At 34.0% G+C, this 18,499-nt stretch overlaps 1 protein-coding gene across 2 annotated transcripts in view; it reads left to right on the top strand.

Moving 5' to 3' along the window:
* Positions 1–18,499, top strand: part of AHR (aryl hydrocarbon receptor) — a 59,340-nt gene that overhangs the window by 21,460 nt on the left and 19,381 nt on the right. The window contains exons 1-2 of one of the 2 annotated variants that reach the window (XM_039710053.1): positions 16,253–16,280; positions 16,457–16,572. In XM_039710053.1, the coding sequence (XP_039565987.1) occupies positions 16,540–16,572 (33 nt within the window). In that variant the 5' untranslated portion in view covers positions 16,253–16,280; positions 16,457–16,539. Of the gene's footprint in view, positions 1–16,252; positions 16,281–16,456; positions 16,573–18,499 lie in introns of those variants that run through there. The other variant, XM_039710049.1, reaches the window with a different exon arrangement.

Here is an 18,499-nt window from a genome sequence, read left to right as displayed (position 1 = left end):
GGTAAATTAAATGCAAGAGACTTGGAGAAATTGTTTCCATTTCTTTCACTTTTTTAATGAAGGTACTGAAGTGAGAATACACTAACATTTCAGACATTTTCAGATATTCTTACTCGTGATTTCATGATGGCACTGTCTGCTCAGCTATGTGATTCTTACAGGGATCCTTCTAGGACTCCCTGGTGGGAATCCCTGCCTTTGTAGAGATGTTTACTGACTTTTATATGCCATGACCAAATTCTCTCCTTTGTTTGCTTTCTGTGATGGAAGAACACAGTAGGTGCTATTATGAATCTTCTTTGCATCAAAAATTTGAACTCTGCATTCAAGGAACTTGTAAAATGTGAAACATACTATTTAATGTGCACAGATGTACTTCAGGCTTACAGGTATGTGGGAAGTTCTCTGGAAGATATGTAGTCAAGATTACCACTTTCCAAGATATAACTCTGGGTGATTTAATCTCCCCCAATTAGAAACATAATGCTTAACAGGATCTAGCTCATGTCGCAGCACCCGAGAGATGTTTAGGGAATCAGTTCTGTATTTCAATGGCTTTATTGTTTTCTTTCTGATATTGAACATGGTAATCAGTAAGAGCCGAAGCACTAACAAGTTTGTCAAAATGCCACTTTCTTTTGTAAAAACAACCTAGGAAATAATAGTAATAATAAAAAAATCATCTAATGGGATATCTGCTTCATTTAGATTATATTAAGGGCACTGAACTTTCTTCCTTTTAAGACATTGATAATAGCCTTAAGAAATTTACACTTAAATGATAATTGTGTAATTTCTAGTAACTCAAAAATTAATCTCAGCCTGGTAAATTGTTAGTTGATGCAGTAAGTTCAAATATAACATTGCTGCAAGATCACCTTTTCTATGTACATCTCTGAAAATAAATGTTGCTGTCTACTTTCTGAATGTGATAATAGATTACATGTTACTTGAATTTAGAGATTGTCACCCTACTTAAAGATCCTGTATAAGAAAGTTACATGCATAAGATAAATGGAACTAAGAGATCCAAATAATAAATGATTTTATAAAAGCTGATTATTTATTGTATTTTTATGCCACGCAACAATGAAAGTTGCAATCAGTTCTGATTCTTTTGTGTATTTTGAGCAGGATCAATTGCTTATAGCAGAAGCTTTTGCTGTTTTACTTGCAGAGTGAGTTGATTCCAGACTGAATGTAAAGTATTTGTTACTTGAATTTATAGCTGCAAGGCTGGCAGCTATATATTTATGTATGCAAAATGTAATCCTACTAAATGTTTGGAATGAAACAGTAGATTTTTGTTGGCACTAGGATGTAAGGGTGGAAATGTCATTTGGTACATAAAAGCAAAAAACTGTAAATTACTACAGTCCTAACTAGACTAAAAGCCCATAGTTTCTTTCATGAGAAATACATTACTGAATTATGTATAGTTTATTTTTAATTCACCCCTAAATTATTCCAGTTATGTTTTAGGAGAGAGACAAGTATCAATAGTTTTCACAGCTTGCATGAAGAGCAGGAAAATAAATTTATACATTAGCTACTACTTTTTTAATAACTTCTTTTGTTGCTAGAACTAGAAATAGAATAGAAATGCTCATAGAAATATTAACTTTTTATCTGCCCTACAAAGCTAAGCTGTCCTGAAGAAGGAATTCCTGGCAATTTTGTGTCTTTTTGTGAGACTGAACGAGATCAATTAAATCTCAGAAGCTGTGTATATCCTTTGTGCAAAACAGACCATGTCTATCCCACGTGGTTTTTTATTTTTGTACAGGTCAGGACATTCTTCTGCTTGTACATTAGTATAGTTATCACCAGTAATATGTCTTTTTAATTTCCTTTTGCACTTGAGCTTTTTCAGTTTAAACACACCTGAGAAACCAGTTATGCTTTTAGCAGGGTGAATTTTATTTTATTTTGCTGAGTAGCTTGTAGTACTGTACCACAGACCTGAAAGAGTACAGATTTATTTCACTTTTCCTAAACTGGTTAAATAACATAAACCATAAACTTTTCCAATAGTCTTGCACAGCCTTAATTGAATGTTGTTTTAGCTGAATGTTTGGGTCAGAGAGAGTTAAGAACTGGCTATGGAATATTAAAACTTGCAGTGAAAAAATAGTAGTGATAGTCTTCTACTCTTTGCTAAATGTAACGTTGGATTCAGTGCCATTTAATAATTGGCCATCACATTTGAAAATATTTGATGTATGCAAAGGAGGCTTATAAATTGGTGAGGTTGCAGCTATATGTGTTACCATATATGTTCTGCTGAACTTTATTTGGGCTCCAGGTTTGTTTTATTTAGCTGTTGAGCTCGGCAGCACTGGCTGAAGCTGGTGGTGGTGAATGTTGAGCTCTGGTGATTTAATACTCACTGTGTTGAAGAGGAATCACTGGGTTTGTTTTACCTGAGCACTGTATGCTGTGCGCTGTCATAACTTGAAAGCAAATATGTTCCCTGCTAAAACTATCCAAGCTGTAGAGTGAACCATGTCTGCTCCTAGGTTAGAAGACAAGCTGGGGAGGAGTGTTTGAGGGCTGTCTCACCTTTCTAAATCAAACACTTTTGTTCTTCAAACCATTGCATTTCTTGCCATTTTATTATTTGTGTTTTGCTGCAAGAATGAGGATTGTTCAACTGTATATTAATTTGAAAAGCAGATATTTGAAGCTGAGCTCCAGAATTAATAAACTATATCCAGAATGTGTTTGTATGCAAGCTCTTCTCCAACAGAGATGAAAACTGCGTAGAAATGGAAACATGCTTCTACATACTTTTATAAATTTGTTATATATTAAATGAAATGGCAAACTTAAATCCTTAAATTATGATTGGCAGTAGTGTTACAAAAACGGTGATGTGCAAGGCAGCGAGGGGGAAGTGTATGGCTTTTGCCAAAAATTCTTGTGTTGCTCTTTCTTCTTTTGTACTGTAAAGTCAGGGAAATTAGTATGAAGTTGTGTCTGGAATCAGTCTGGACTTATTTCTACAAAACAGTTCATAGCAGCACTATATTTAAAAAAAAAAAAGTTATTATCACAATATGCCATAATTTATAAACTCAAATTAAAACACTCTTGGTGAGTTCAGCATCCTCCTGCACAAAGGGCTGGGATGCAGGAAGGAAGTGGGGTTTGTCTCACAAACAGTCACCATCTGAATCCTGCAGAGAGTTCCGTGTCATCTTTTCATCTGTCCTATATGCATCTTCCTCACTAACATATTAAAACTAATAATAGATTCTCATTCTGGTTTATCAAAGCTAATCTTTAATTTGATGGATTAATTTTAGAGATAAAGTAAATGTGGAAACAAAACTTAGTTTCTATTAAAAGATTTAAAAATATGGTGAATAGTTGCAACTGGATTATTTTATATAAGAATATATCTTGTGTTTAATGACAGTTGTCAAAGAACATATTTGTGTTGTTATTAATAATTCAGATGGCTTAGTAGAGCAGATGGAGTCAATTGAGTGAAATTGTCACTAGAGTGTTTCAAAGTATTTTTGCACTGTTTTAGCTTACATTTTGAATTGTTAAAATTTGTAAATCTGCAACTGTGTGATGGGTTTTTACCTGATGAAAATAGTGAAATAAATTGTTAATGTAAATCTTTTTACCTAAGAATCTACTGGATAAGGATAACTTGATGTGTATTTTGGGGAGGAACTGCTCAATATGAGAAGTGATTTTGCTTTTCTTCTTGGCTAAATCCCAAATATTCTAAGCATATGGAACAATTTAGCAGAAAAAACATAATTATCAAACAGATCTGTCTTTGCCACCTTGAAAATTATTTCTTGTGGCAGGGTAAATGAAACCTCATGTTTAGATTTTACTTCATTTGATCTTTTGCTGCTTTGGCAGCAGACTACAAAAAAAAAATATGACAGATGGCACCATTAAAATATCAGTTGATTTGTGCTTACTCTAATATGAATCTGAATATGCTTGATAGAGGCAAGGCACAGACTTCTAACTGAAATTTTGAAGCAAAGTACATTTATCTTGGTACGAACATGAACAATCTGTGTAACTGTAAAAACAAATTTAATATCATGCAGGTGTTCACAAGAAAATATGTGCACATTATTCCTTTTATTATAAATAAAACTGCAATCAAATTTTGGCTTTAAGCTTGTTTCTGTTTCTCTTTTCTGTGTGGAGGCCAATATCAGTGATTGCCAATTCTCTATTGCAGTGTCCACTCTGTGGGCAGATAGCCTTGATGATGTTGTGGCCTTACCTATAAAAAACACTTTTTACAATGTAAAAAATGTTCTGTCAAGATTAATTCAGTATGCTCTCTTTTACTTGACTTCTGATTTTTCTTTATTACCTTACTTAATCTAAAGTCTTTGGAAAATGGCATTTTCTGGACTCAGTGATGCATTTCCCATGAAACACTCATCCCATAACAGTGTGGTCCCTTTTCAATAGAGACTGGGTCAAGACTGTGGTTTTTTTGGTTAGTGATAGAACATGATTTCTGATTTGAAAATCAGGCTTGAGAAACTTTTTAAATTCTTTTCTATATGGTAGATATTTTTCAACAGGAAGAGTAAGTACTACCTATTGCCCCAGCTTTCAGACCTCTTCTGCAGTGAAAAAGGAAGGAGTGGGAACCACCTGTAGCAGAGCAGTGAATAAAACCTGGGTTTAAATCCTGATATTGAAAAAAAGAGCTGTGCAATTTTCTTCAGACCTGTAAAAGAATCAGTGGCTACCAGCTGCCAGAAGAACCTGGATTTATGCCATGTGGGGGAAGATCCAGGAGAAATCCAATTTCTGCACCACGCTTAGGGTCAGGGTGAGTGGGTGCCGAGCCATTCTTACCCATCCAGAGGGAGGTACGGCAGTTTTAATGGTGGGACTCACGGTGGAACTTAGGAAACTGAAGTGCATATGGTATTTAAATTGGGAGTTTTCTAACTAGTATGTTTGGTATAGTACGCCAAATTTCATGTATCAGGTCCTTTATATGGATCTGGCCTTCTGCAGTTGTACAGTACTCTGGCCTGTAGCCATATCCATCTCTATTGAGATTGTCCATGTTAAAATAATGTTTCCTGTTATATGACTGTTTTCAGGAGTCTGGGAGCCAGACAATAACTGTCTAAACTAAAATGTTAAGAATGTTTTTCACTTCAGTAGCTACAGTTAATAAATACTGATAAGTATTTTTGTAAACTTGTAGTCGTTCTCAAAGTCCCGGCTTTTCTGGTGGGGCTAAAACAAGTGATGTGGAAGAATTTTTATTAAGCCAGACTTAGCTGTCTTTTGTTTCTCCCTTCAGAAGATTTTGGTGGGTTCTCTTGAAGCAGTCTTGGAGGTACAATTGAAAGGTACATTCCTGTAGAACAGGGTTACTCCATTTATCAAAGAGTTTTAAACAACTGAGATTCTCCAGAACATCTGAGAGATTGTCATTCAGTTTGTCAAATCAAGTTAGGGTCTTACAAATATCACAGGAACAGGAACAAAGAAGCCCTAGAGAGTACATATTAGAGGAGATGACTGCATTTGTCATGTTTAGCATGGCAGAATGCAGGCTAGGGATTATGATTGCTGTCTGAGAATACACCAAGTAGGGTAATACCACAAAGGGAGAAGAGCTGTTGAAGTTAATGGGCAGTGTTGTCACAGGAGGACACAAGCTGGACATGACAAAATGGTCATTGGCAATTAGAGGATTTCTAGTAAAATAAGCAAAGTAAGACTTACTAGAATGTCAGTGAGTGGAGAAAGAAAAAAAAAATAGGAAGAACTAAGTATTATTGAGATTTAACTAAATATTTGCTGTGGTGATGTGGTGTAACAGCAGTTATTGTCTGAAAATGTTGCTTTGTCCCTTTTAAGACATTGCATCTTCCAGCTTACCTTTTTAATAGCATTTCAGGTGCAGTGAAAGTTGAATATGCTTCAAAAAGCATTTTGTGAGGAAATGGTAATTACTTATGTACAGCCTTTCCAATGTTGTAGTTCCTTTAGAAATAAGAATTTATGGAATTCTCAAACAAGAAAGGAATGCATGTGAAATGAAGAGTTAGTGAAAGGAGCCTGTTATTTTGCGCATCTAGCAAAGTCTCATGTTTACTGTAAAGCTGTGGAACCAAGTTATGTGGAAGCAAATGGAAATCCCTTTAAATTATGCTGTAGTATTGTAAATTTCAGGGATACAAGGTACTGCAACAACACAGCATGGGGTATCTGTGAGCTCCGTGGCCAGGTAGTGACACAACTCCAAAAAGGTCCCTTTTGCTGTCAGATTCTCAGAACAATCTTTGTATTCCTAAACATTTTCAAAACAAACAAAATTTCCCCACAGCACAAACAGAAAACAAACAAAAACCTCCAAACCCTCAATACCTTCAACCCTTCTCTTCCCCAACTAAAAATATTCTGCCAGTCCACACAAGCCACATAATTCTTCTTAAGTATGAAACTGAAGAAGAAAGTGAACAAGCAACAAGAAACTGAAATCTTGATATGATAGTATCACTCATCTTTCTTTGTGTGTGTGGTTGCCCTCCAGGGCAATCTCATCAAGACAGGAGCTTTCTGTGTTTATGTGTATCTGTGGGTAAAATTAAGTGGTGGTGTTTAATGAATAGCATTTAAGTATCTGTCATGATTTCTGAAGCAATTTATTAAAAGTAGAATGCAAGCATTAAAAATATTAAGAAAATTCTGTGTAGCTTTTAGTTTACTAAAAGCTTATGCTATTAAAGAGACATGTCATTTCTATTTTTAGAATTGTTGGGAATAGAACCTCTACTAGAGTGTTTTTTTTAAAACAATAAGTAAAATTTTATGTATTAATTTTAGAATCTTAAAAACATAAAATATTTAAAAATATTTTATGGTATTGAAGAAAAGGTTGTCTATGAGAACTGGTAGACATACCTGATAACATATTAATGAAAATATAATTTTGCTTTAGATTTACTGTTCGTACATTTCTGACTCAATTGAGCAGTTGTTTCTAAAAGATGAGTAAATAAGTTGTTCCAGTAGTAAGTTTTTGTTGTCTCTAGGGTGTGTTTTAATATTTAAAGTTTTAAATATTTATCATATAAAATCCTGTAAGGCTAGAATTATTGGAATAAGCTTTGCCAACTTACACCATGGTTTGCCTGTGGTTTTATCAGACTGCTTCTATCAAGTTTACTTATGGACAGACTAGAGCAGGCTCTCTGTGAAATGAATCCCTGTGGGGCAGAGCAGATGACAGAGGCGGAGGTTCCTGTTACCCAAGTGCTCTTCTTCCAGAGTTTGTCTGTGTGCTCCAGTTCCTCTTCTTTGCAGCATTCCTTGCCTTTCTATTTCCCTCCTCTTTGGGGTTGTAATGAATAAAATATAGTTTTCCTTTGCGTCACAGCCTAACCCTTAGCAACATAAGTTATATAACGCTCGCTGTTGCTATTTCTGTATTTCTGCTAGATCAGAAATACAGACCTCTGTCCTGTGCAACCTCCTAGGGACAGTCTTCAATAAAAGTGTCTGGGATAAAATCCAGTCTGACCTTGTTTCCCTTTTTCTTCTTTCTGTATAGGAAGCCACTGAAATTTTTACCTTGTTTGTTATATGGAGACTGGTTATATGGAATATATGAATAGTTATATGGAGTAACCATTCACAGGTCTTTAATTCATAGACTTCATAGTTCAACAAAGCAAACCAAAATTGTCAGGAACTGTGCAATTTTAAACTTTAAGCTTTGTGTAATCTAATGTGATTTTCACATGGAGCACTGAAATCTCTACCAGTTAGAGGATCTGAACTTCCAAATCTTTACTGCGTTTATCCTTGCAGTGCTGGTGGAGCTGAAGTTCGCCTGGTTTCATGGTTAAGGAAATAAAGTGTACAGTGCCTGTATGATTTCCACCACAATGCACAGGAAGATGATGTCAGAACCACAAAACCATTCCTCCTCTCAACTTTAAGGCATATTTCTGATAACTTCCTCATTGTCTTCAGACTCTCAGTCTTTTTCTTTCTTGCCTGCCTACCACCCAGCCTGTGCCATGTATGTGTGGTAGTATAAGCCTGTATTTGCTTGAAAAGTATAATAGTGGCCAGTACTGTGTGAAAAATATACCTAAGCCACAGACTGCACTATTTATTGTCTTCCTCATTTTTGACTGTAGACTTCTGCTGTCTTAAAGTGATGCCATGACTGAAGCCATGGAGAAAGACAGCTGCTATGGAGAAAGACAGCTGCCACTTTTGCAGGCTGTTGCAGTTAAAGCATCATTCTTTTAGGATATTAGTATGAAGTTTTGGATATTTCTCCAAAATAATAGTGGAGACCCAGCATCTTGTCCAAATTCTGGCTCAGGAAGTTGCAACACATTTAGCCCATCATAAACTCATTAGGTAAGATCTAATTCCTGTCCTGGTTACCTGCTGTTACCTATTCAGCTTTCCATAGGAGACTGAGGTTAGAGTTCATTTCTTTTAAGAGGCTTTTTGGTGGTATAAAAATAATGCCAGGAAGAGTTAGAGATGTTTCATACAGGCTTTCCCATGTTTCAAGTGCTAGAAAGAAAAGGTTTATGGTTTTCTTCCTCCTGTTAAGAATTTACACATGTAGTCATGCATTTAGCGGAACAATAACATTTCAGTACAACCAACTATTAAAATATATCTCCTTGTTTTATTATAAATGAGTTTTAGGATTTAAATTGTGGTCTACTAAACACACAACTTGGAAAACAGCAGATAAGTTACCAGCTTGCTGGTTCACCTTTTGTAACTTCAAGATATTTTGAAAAGTAGCTGATATGACCTTGTAATTTCTTTTCTATATACATAGCTTAAAAATTATTTAAATGAAAAAGAAATTGCAAATTTAAATGAAAATCTTGTTATTTAGAAGATACATATTCAAATAATATGTTCAAGTATAAAATAGAAAGTAAGGGGAATTAAAATACCATGCTACAGTATTTTTAGGATATGGTGGTTTATCAACAATAGCTGTAGTATTTAAAAACTTGTTTAAATGTTATTTTCTGCTTTTGTTTGTTGTTAGTGTTGGTAAATTTTATTAAGCAGCAAAATTAGATTTAGAGAAATGATTATTTCTTTTTTCCCCCCAGTAGAACAAATGAGTACTCATTTATTATCTTATAAATAATCTTGTGATTCAGAAATGTAATTTCTGGCAAATTTGTGGCTCCCTTTGAGTCTTGGCCAATGAAGTTTGACTGAAGTTTAGGTAGGAAAAAAGGTGACAGTCCTGCCAAGTTTTTGTCAGTTTTATGATTTATAGCTCTGAGCATTGGAAACGTATCCTTGCCATAGACCTGGAAACCAAGTAGAACTGATCTGAACTCCAGACATGTCAGTTTTGAAAGGGCAAGCAACAGACTTCCTTATGCCAAAAATAGCTTTCATGCTAAATTATTTAAGTGCATTATTTGATCACAGATAAATGAAAAATAATAATTTTCACTTTGGACCTTTTTTGTATAGTAGGGGAAACACAAGGTCATTTTAAATTTAGATGGGTTTTGTTAGGTCAATGTGAAAAATCACATGTTCAAAAATCATGGTACTTGGTACTGAGAAAAATGTTGTGTGTTGCTTTTATTGCCCATGTATATTTTTTATATATTGATTGCAATGAAGAGACTACTTTAGACTCCTGCAGCAATTCAAGTAACGTGTACCACTTCTGCACTTTTCTCTTGTTGAGTGTAAAATATGTATGAAGACATGTCTGAAGTGTAAGTACAGCAGGGCCCTTGGGAAGTTCTGGAGCTGTACCTTGAGTAATTTCAGTCCAGTGCTGACAAAATATTTACTGGTTTATTTTTGGTTTGTAGGTCTGTTTTTATCCATGGTCTCTGAAATGTTTGAGTAGGATTCTTAATGGAACCTTAATATTGAAATTTCTTTGTCTTGATTTTGCTGAAAGTATAAATATTTCCCCATAGTCTAGCAAATATATATGGCTGTATTGTAGTGGATGCTTTGGTGGCAACCACTTTAGGTTCCCAACAAATTTTATTGAAAAATTTTGTGTTAAGGCACTTTTAACCTTTGGAATCATCTGTTTTGGAGATGAAAATTTCCTTTTCCTGTTCGTAGCCTAAGCACTTTTGGGCAAGTCCTGCATTTCTTCCTCCCTTGAATAAAATTTGGTTTATACTTGAACATCATCACAGATGGGTAGACGTGTGCTCTCTGCCGTGTCCGATTGTATAGCTGATGAGCATGCATTTTATTTGGTTTGAATTTGGGCTAGAGAGAAAGTACTGGATGACTGGAAATGGAGGGGTGCACATGCACAGAGCTTATGGTGCATCCATTGCAGGTCTGTGGCACTGCTGGGCTCTGGTTGCAATCACAAACTCTGCACACCTGGAAATATTTGATTTCTTGAGATTTGTAACATCACTAAGCAATCTGTATCTGTACAGCAGTTAAGTTATTGACTCTCAAAAGCACAGGAAATACCCAGAACCTGACCACTTACCCATGTTTTGTTCTCCTTTTTTATGTAGTGGAAATAATTTTTCAGTTAAAACTTACTCTGAAAAAAGTTTTGCTCTTTTTTTCTTCTTTCACTAACCACAACCTACTAACATTTCTTTGAAAGTATTCATGGTGGTATGATTTATCCTCTTGTGATAGCTGCTTCATGGCATTTTCTCTCTCTTGAACCATGAATAATATCTTTGAGGCCAAATCAAGAATACCTGTTTTCAGTGGCTTATTGGTTCTTTCAGTAGCTTTTCCTAAATATGTAGACATATTTATATGTTTCCACATTAGCTGAAAATATGCTTATGAATCAATGTACCATGTCTTGTGAGGCTGAAGGTTGGTTGTAACTAGTTTTTAAACAATATTGTTCTTTTTTCTGGAAGGTAAAGGCAGCTCCTGGGTAAGTTCTATTGATAATTTTTTTGCTTTAAAATATATTATTTGAAAGTGGTTCCAGTACTGTCATAATTAGATGCATTCATTGATGCTTCAGGCGGAAAAAAATGTGTCCTTTGTTACCTGTCACTACCAAATGTACAATTTCATCCTAATTTTGGTTATATTTATGGAATCCAGTTAATCCAACTTCCATGATTTTTGCTACATGCTTTCTTCTGATATTACTTTAAAATCTTCTGATGTTGCTCTGCACATCAGAAAAATGGTGTATTTTTTACATATTTATTAATGTATTGATTACATTTTGGAGTTTCAGTAGTAATGGAGAACACGTGTTGTTATACACAGCTCCATCCATCCACAGTTTATTGTAATTTAGAAGCTGTACTGTAATTTATGATACATTTACCAGGAAAAATGCTCTTTAATTATTTTATTTTTAGACATGTAAGGAAGAAGACCCACTGTAAATCTATCTTGACAATTATTTAGAATCATAAATGAAAAAGTAGGAAATGGAAAATTTAAGGATGCAAACACAGTGAAAACTTTTTGTCCCCTATATGTAATGTGTTTTGCTTGTAAATGCAGCCTACACAGAAGTCAATCTTGCGTCATGTAACATAACTATGACTTTAGAACTAGTTATGGTAATTCTAAATTTTATTTATTTTCTCTTGTACTCTGAATACAGAGCAATCCTTCACAAGTTTTATTACTAAAATGTCCAGGTTTTGCTATCTAGAAATGCAGCTATTTACAAAATATGCAGTCAATGCATCTTTTATCTTCCTACAAAAATAATCAGTTGCATTTTTTCCTTGTGTTACTTAACTTTCATAAATATTTTTGCCTTGGCAGTGTTAGAGATGGCAGGTGCAAAATGTTTTATATAATCTTAAGTAATGGAAATAGATAAGGTTGCATGTAGATACATGGGTGTGTATATATAATACTTTCTCCCACTTAAAATGGATCTTTCACCAGTATAAACAGTTTAGTTTATGTTAATGATTTAGGCAAGAGTTTAATATTAAACTACTGTTTTCTCAGTAGTGCCCTCCTTGCTGGTGACCTTCATGTTGAAGCTTAGCATTTGTTGCTGGAGCAAGACCACCCCCCTCAAGAGAACTGTTGTTTTTGTACAGTAATCTAGAACAGACAAGGAGAATTTATAAATCTGCTGAAAAGGTTATGAAACGGTCTCAATTGGCTTTGACTGCAAACTTTGACCTGTTTGGCCGGATTTTGGAAACAGTGCCAAAATTTGATTTAAAGCAGTTCTGGGAAGTTCTTTAAGATTAAATTCCAGGACTGCATGACTGATGTGCTAGTGATATACTTGCAATATTACACAAGTGTTGCTTCAATACAGTTTTAGCCTTGAACAGATCATTCACCTAAAAGTAAAAAAAATCTCAAGTCTGGTTCAAAGAAACTTGTTGAATCTCAATATGATTTTAAAAGGTCTGTGTAACATTTGGCATCTTGATATTTTTTCTCAGTAGTGAGCTATCCGGACTCCTCCAAAACAATTTGCTATGCTTTTTCTTTGGGGAAGAAAAGGTAGCAAAAGGTTCTAAACACATTGTACTTTGGAATGGTTTCCATAGAGCTTTCCAGCCAGCAGTTGCTGAAATGGTTTTATTCAGCACTCTAATAACACATGGCTGGATTAGATGAATTTTGAGATGGAAAGCTTAATTATACATTTTTTCACTCTTTACATAGCCAAATAAGGGACATTTGGTGTGTGAATGCTCAGGTTTCAGTGGAGAAAAATCTCTCCAGACTTCACAGCTAATCACCAGCAAATGTGCATTTATGTCAGATAAAGCTTCTTTATTCACCCAAAACAGAAAAAAAGAACTTTTATTTATTTTTCTCATTTACTTTGTTCTTTCTGATGACTTGAGAAAAACAAAAAAAAAAGTACTTTTTTCCCAATTTCGTAGTTTCGAGATTTGAAGAAAACAGTATAATGAACTTGGTTTGGTCAAGTTGAATATTGACAGTGTCCTCTTACCCACTATGTTGAATGGATGCTACTATGTTGTTCTATGGTCAGACAACTGATTATCACATATAATATTAGTCACATTGAGGTTAAAGGTATTTTTATTAGATTTTGTTGTTATTGATATTTCTTTTGAATAATTGTATAAGTGCTGTAGGTTGTCACTTCTTTCATGAACAGGGGAAGTGGGTAATAAACGTAAATAATTTTTCAATGAATACTTATATGGTTTTAAAATGAAAGATGGCAGTAGTTGGAACTCAATTGCTAGAATTCTGTTTCAAACTTGAAGAAATAGTTGTATGTCAAACATTTTTCCCTCCCACTCCATACAGTTAGTCTGATAAAGTACACTGCATCTTCATGTAAGTCTATTACCACCTGAATGTAAGAGTTAAAGTCAGAGATAAGAAGCTGGTAAATACTGATGTAACCATTGTTATTTAATTTATATTTGTAGATGTAATGTAAAAGCAACTGCCTTTTACATTTGCTGGCTTGGGTGCTAAAGCATTTCACAATCATAAAATAAATTTGTATCAGAATATATATATATCTATATGTCTAGAAAAATCTATTAAATGTCACTATCTAGTTGCCTTTGAGATTCAACTTGTACTTCAAATCAGGGAAGTCTGAATGGAAATGATACTTATTGCTGGACATAGGATTAAATGACAATCATTAACCTACTTGGAAAGCAGGTGCTTACAATCCAATCCAACCTTCCTGCTCAAGTTGTGTAACAGATATTTTTTGGTTTGGGGTTTTTTTGTTTGTTTGCTCATTTGGTTTTGAGATTTTTTTTTTACAAGTATAAGCAAATTTGCTTTATTTTTGATGCTTTAAAATTATTAAAGGGAAATTCTGAGAAGTTATTTGATAGTGAATATAATCTAGAGTATGTGTACAGCTTTTTCCTCTTTTCTCTGCGGGAGTATTCATGTTTTAATTTCCAGTGTAGGAGAATTAAGAGAGGATATCCCACAACGAATTCTGTTTAATTCAAAGACTATAAAGTAATGAACTATTGAGATTATTTTGTTTGGTGACATGAGTAAGACAGACTATGAGAATTAGCAGAACACACATGGCTGATTTTAAACTGAGTGATGTTGACTGTAATATTGCCTTTGGATGAGTTATGCTTTGTAAGATTTAGTTCTCCTTTCCATTACCTATTATTATATCCCTAGCTAGTATTTCTGAGGCCACCTGATTGTGTGGCTGAGTCTGTTCAGAACTGCTGCTTAGCAAGGTGGTCGTCCCTTGTTATAAGGTTTCTTGTTTGTGGTAGCCTTCAATTTGACAGTGTAGAAGCACACACGCCAAGTGTGCATCCTGATATCTGGGAGCGTTCAGTGCCAGGGACTTGGGTGGCTTGTAGCAGGCACTGACAGGCCTGTGATTTATTTGTCAGAACAAGATAAATTTGAATTTGTTTCTTTTAATTTTCCCATTTTTTTTTATACCAAATTATGGATATACAGCTCTGATTTCCACCGTACTTCTGTTTTTACTAATCTGGATTGTTGGCATTTTTCCATGTGTCAAGTTGTAAACAGCTTGTTTCCATCCGCATTCTGATTTCTGCAAAAGGTGTAGATTCCAATTCAGGAAAATGTTTAACTTCCCACTTACCTCTTGTGCACCTTGAAAGTTAGGAGGAATATGGCCATCAATGCATCAGCTACGTTTGGGCTCAGGAGCCCTGATAGATTTTATCTCTCAGACAGTATTTAATCCTATCAGGCATTATAAAACAAAAAACCTACTTGTATTAAATGACATACAGTATTTTGCAGAATGGCAAAGGTGGTTAGGCATCTTTACGTGCAGCCTTCACAGTTGAATATGAACTTTTTCAATAATCATACAACATACATTTTAAAACATTTTCTCCTACTGCCTGTTGGCTTCAGGTATGTTTGGTGAATATTCTATATATCCTTTTGAAATAATGCTAGAAAAAAATTGGCTACATAATGTATTCACATGAATTTGCTGTGACTGTGCCTCTGTGTGGCCTGTTGCGGGACATTTTGACTACCTTGTAGGAAGAACAGCAAAGGGTTTTAATTTCAAAGCAAACCTTTAGATACATTCTGATCTGATTAATCAGTTAATGTCTCTTTAGAACATGTTTTTCCTCTGTGGTGCCTTTGAGGTATATTTTAATGAAAACTGTCTGGCTTGAAAGTTCTTAGCTACCATGATAGCTTAAAAAAATGGGAAAGGCATCATTTATCTTTCAGTTAATATATATATATAGTGTAAAATATCATTTAATGTAATTTAAAAGTGAGTAAACAGAAGTTCTTCAGGATTCTTGAACAAAGTTCTGAACAGTGGAAAAATGAAGGTTTTGAGCAGATTTAAAAATCATTTGAAATTTAGGCTGAATATCCATCATTGTGAGAAACTTGTATTTTTCAGAAGTGCAGTGGTTTTTACAGGTTTTATTCTATTATAAATTTCCCTTTGCATCATAGAAATTTTGGGGCTGGGAGGTAGAGGCCTTTAATTTTATGGTAAAGTTTTACGGAACAATTGCTCAGGTAATTTCAAGCTGTTTAGACACTACAGACCTACTCAGACTAATTTAATATTTAAAGAATTCTTTCATTTCCCCCTCTTTTTTGGAGCAGTGAAAAGTAGGTAAATTCTGAATTATGGAGGATCTTTGAGTATGTAGTTTTATTTGACAGTATCCTGCTTATTAGAAGGATGCAGAATGGGAATGTCTTTTGGGAACTTCACAGACCAATATGATCTGATTCTTCATTTCTTAGTCATTGGGTAATATTTTCCTTCAATTAAATATATTTGTGACCTGAATAATGATGATTCATTGTTATAGTATTTTATCTGAAGTTGGAAAGAGTGACTGGTTGTTTAAAAGGTTAAAATTTAACTATGACAGAAAATACCCACATCCTTTTGTTTGAAATAGTTTTCTTTGTTTTTTTAGGATTTTTTACTATTTGCCATGCATTTAGGGTTCATGTTTGTTTCCCTCCTTTCGCTGAAGGAAGCTTTAGGTCTAGAGCTTTACCTGTCTGATCAACCATAGTCTGATTTCTCAAATTAGGTGGGATAAGAATAAGTGCCAGTGTTGTCCTACCTTAACACAGAGTTGCTACCGTCATAGGAGGATGGCCTATGAAAACAAAAATGTCCTCAAAAGAGAGACAGTCTAGAAGTGAGTCTTATAGTAAAGAGAAGGAGAAGAGGGAAATAAGGAATAAAATAATGAGACTTGGGTTGATTGCAATAATAATGATTTTGTTGTGAAAGTATTATATATAGAAAAGAGAAAGATGACAAAATTGGAGGGTTCACTCTTAAGGTAAGGAAAAAGTTTGACATGGAAACAAAAAATATTTCATTAGATTGTATTTATAATATATAAAAATGCATATATTTAAACCCATTTTTTTCTTACGCAAAATAGCAAATCATTACCTAAATGTCTATTGAGCCTTTCAAACATTGCTCAGATTTTTTTTCTTTTCTTTGTTCTAGTTGCATTAAAATCATCTAGCTCTACCAGACCAGAAAGAAATGGCATTCAGGAAACCACTAGAACAGGAAAGTGTGGAGAAGGGATGCAGATCCTGGAAGGAGAACTCTTATTGCAGGTATGTTTTGCAATAGACATATTTTACAAAGATTTAAATTTTAAAAACCAAAACACCTGTATTTACCATACTAGATGCTCAGTGATAAGATGGAAAAAATGTGAAATTCTTTCCTCATTTTCTTTAGGTAATATTAGCTTGCTTTTTTTTTTTTTTTTTTTTTTTTTGTAGTAGGGGCTTCAGAGTGGATGTTAGAATATGGGCTCTTCTTCAGTGTTTCTAAGTAATTTATTGGGGGGGTTGCCATCTCTTTGAATCTGTTCTTAATAAAGATGTTAATATAAAGGAACAGTTTTTATAAGGGGCAGATAAGTTACTGATTTACTGTAAATTTGATGACTAATTGTTTGAAAGAAACAATTTTTAACTTCAAAGACCTTGGGCTTGCTGAAATATCTTGCTTTCTCAGTGGTTTGAAAGAACTCGGCATACATAGTGTAGATTCAGGACAAATTTTAAAATACTTTGAATAACTTTTATATGAACTAATGGAAAATAATAATTTTAAACATGTGGGGTTTTTTTGAATTGTCTAGTCTGTTTTAATGTCCTAGAGTGTCAAAGCATATAGATAATTATATGCTATCAAGTCCAGATTAAACTCAAGAAATTACAAATGTACATATTACTATGTTCTAACTAGTTTCACAGAGTGGGTTTTATGGAGAACTGTAGTTCCATTTGAAATATGTTGTTAGTCTGTCTTCTACACAGATTCCACACTGATGTGTCTGTCAAAAGTGGCAAATCATTCAGTCAGAACCAATTCCTTGCTTCAAACAAAATGAATTTCAGTGTTCAAAGACTAGAAATGAAAACAGGTTCTAAGAATCCCACAAAACAATTATTTTAAATTGATGCTAATTGAAAATTGTTTTCTAACCAACTAAAAAAACTAGGACATTTATCTCATTTTCTAACCTTAATAAAGTATGACAAAGAACTGTTGTGGGGTTACTGCCAGTGAACATCTTTCTTTTAAACAAAAAAGAACCTAAAAAGCTGAAATATATGGTTTATATTGGAGGCATCTATTGAATCTGAAATATAGAGGGTGGGGTTTATGACTTCTGACTGGAAGTTATATGAGGGAACTCTTTTCCAGTATGAAAATGAAGTGGGTGATATAGTTATTACTGAAAATTCTGCCCCTCTTGGGAAGTAAATTAACTGAACTTCTTAAATGAATTTGTTTTGTAAATATTTTATATATGTGAAAAAATTTATGAGAATGAATATGTAGATAGAGTTTTCTTAGGTTATGTAACAAGTCATGAGTGTGATGAAATTGGGAATTTTCCAGAAGATAGTGGGAAGCAGTAAGTTGTAAATATTGGTAAAGTCCTTCCCTTCTATTTATGCTCAGAAGTATTTTTCGTTACACAGGTGAAGAAATTATGACTGATGATGAATGTTTTCCTTTAATTATCTCCCTACTTTTTTTTGTTTTTCCAAGGTGATATGAATAAAAACCCTATTGTTTGTATTTGCTTTTATTTGTTCATCAACTGTTCTTGTTTGCTTCTTAACAAACAGAAAATTGTATTTAATTTCCAATATAGAAACTGTTTTACCAATTCAATATATTGTGGAAGCAGCGATCAAATACATAAATGTGTCTTTCTTAAAAGCAAGCTAAATTTTCTTTAGAATTATTTAAAATATTTCAAATTCTTATTTTAAATACGAAATCCATTATAGCCCAAGCAAGTTTACTACAAAAAAATGCAAGAAAAATGATGACCTTTAAGAAATTTTTATAACTTAATTCTCAACAGTAATTAACAATTTTGTAATTACCTCTTTATTAGGAGCATTGAGAGTATTTTTAGAGGCACAAATATCATCTTCAGTTCTCCAGAATAATAAACTCACTGAGAAATTTCATTATGTGTTTTCAGATAATTATTTTTGGATCGCATTTTGC

This window comes from Passer montanus, unplaced genomic scaffold (assembly GCF_014805655.1).
Source record: "Passer montanus isolate IOZ18808 unplaced genomic scaffold, ASM1480565v1 scaffold10, whole genome shotgun sequence".
In the NCBI taxonomy this organism is placed as follows: domain Eukaryota; kingdom Metazoa; phylum Chordata; class Aves; order Passeriformes; family Passeridae; genus Passer; species Passer montanus.
The sequence above is the reverse complement of the archived record's forward strand: the minus strand, read 5'-3'. Positions and strand labels throughout refer to the sequence as shown.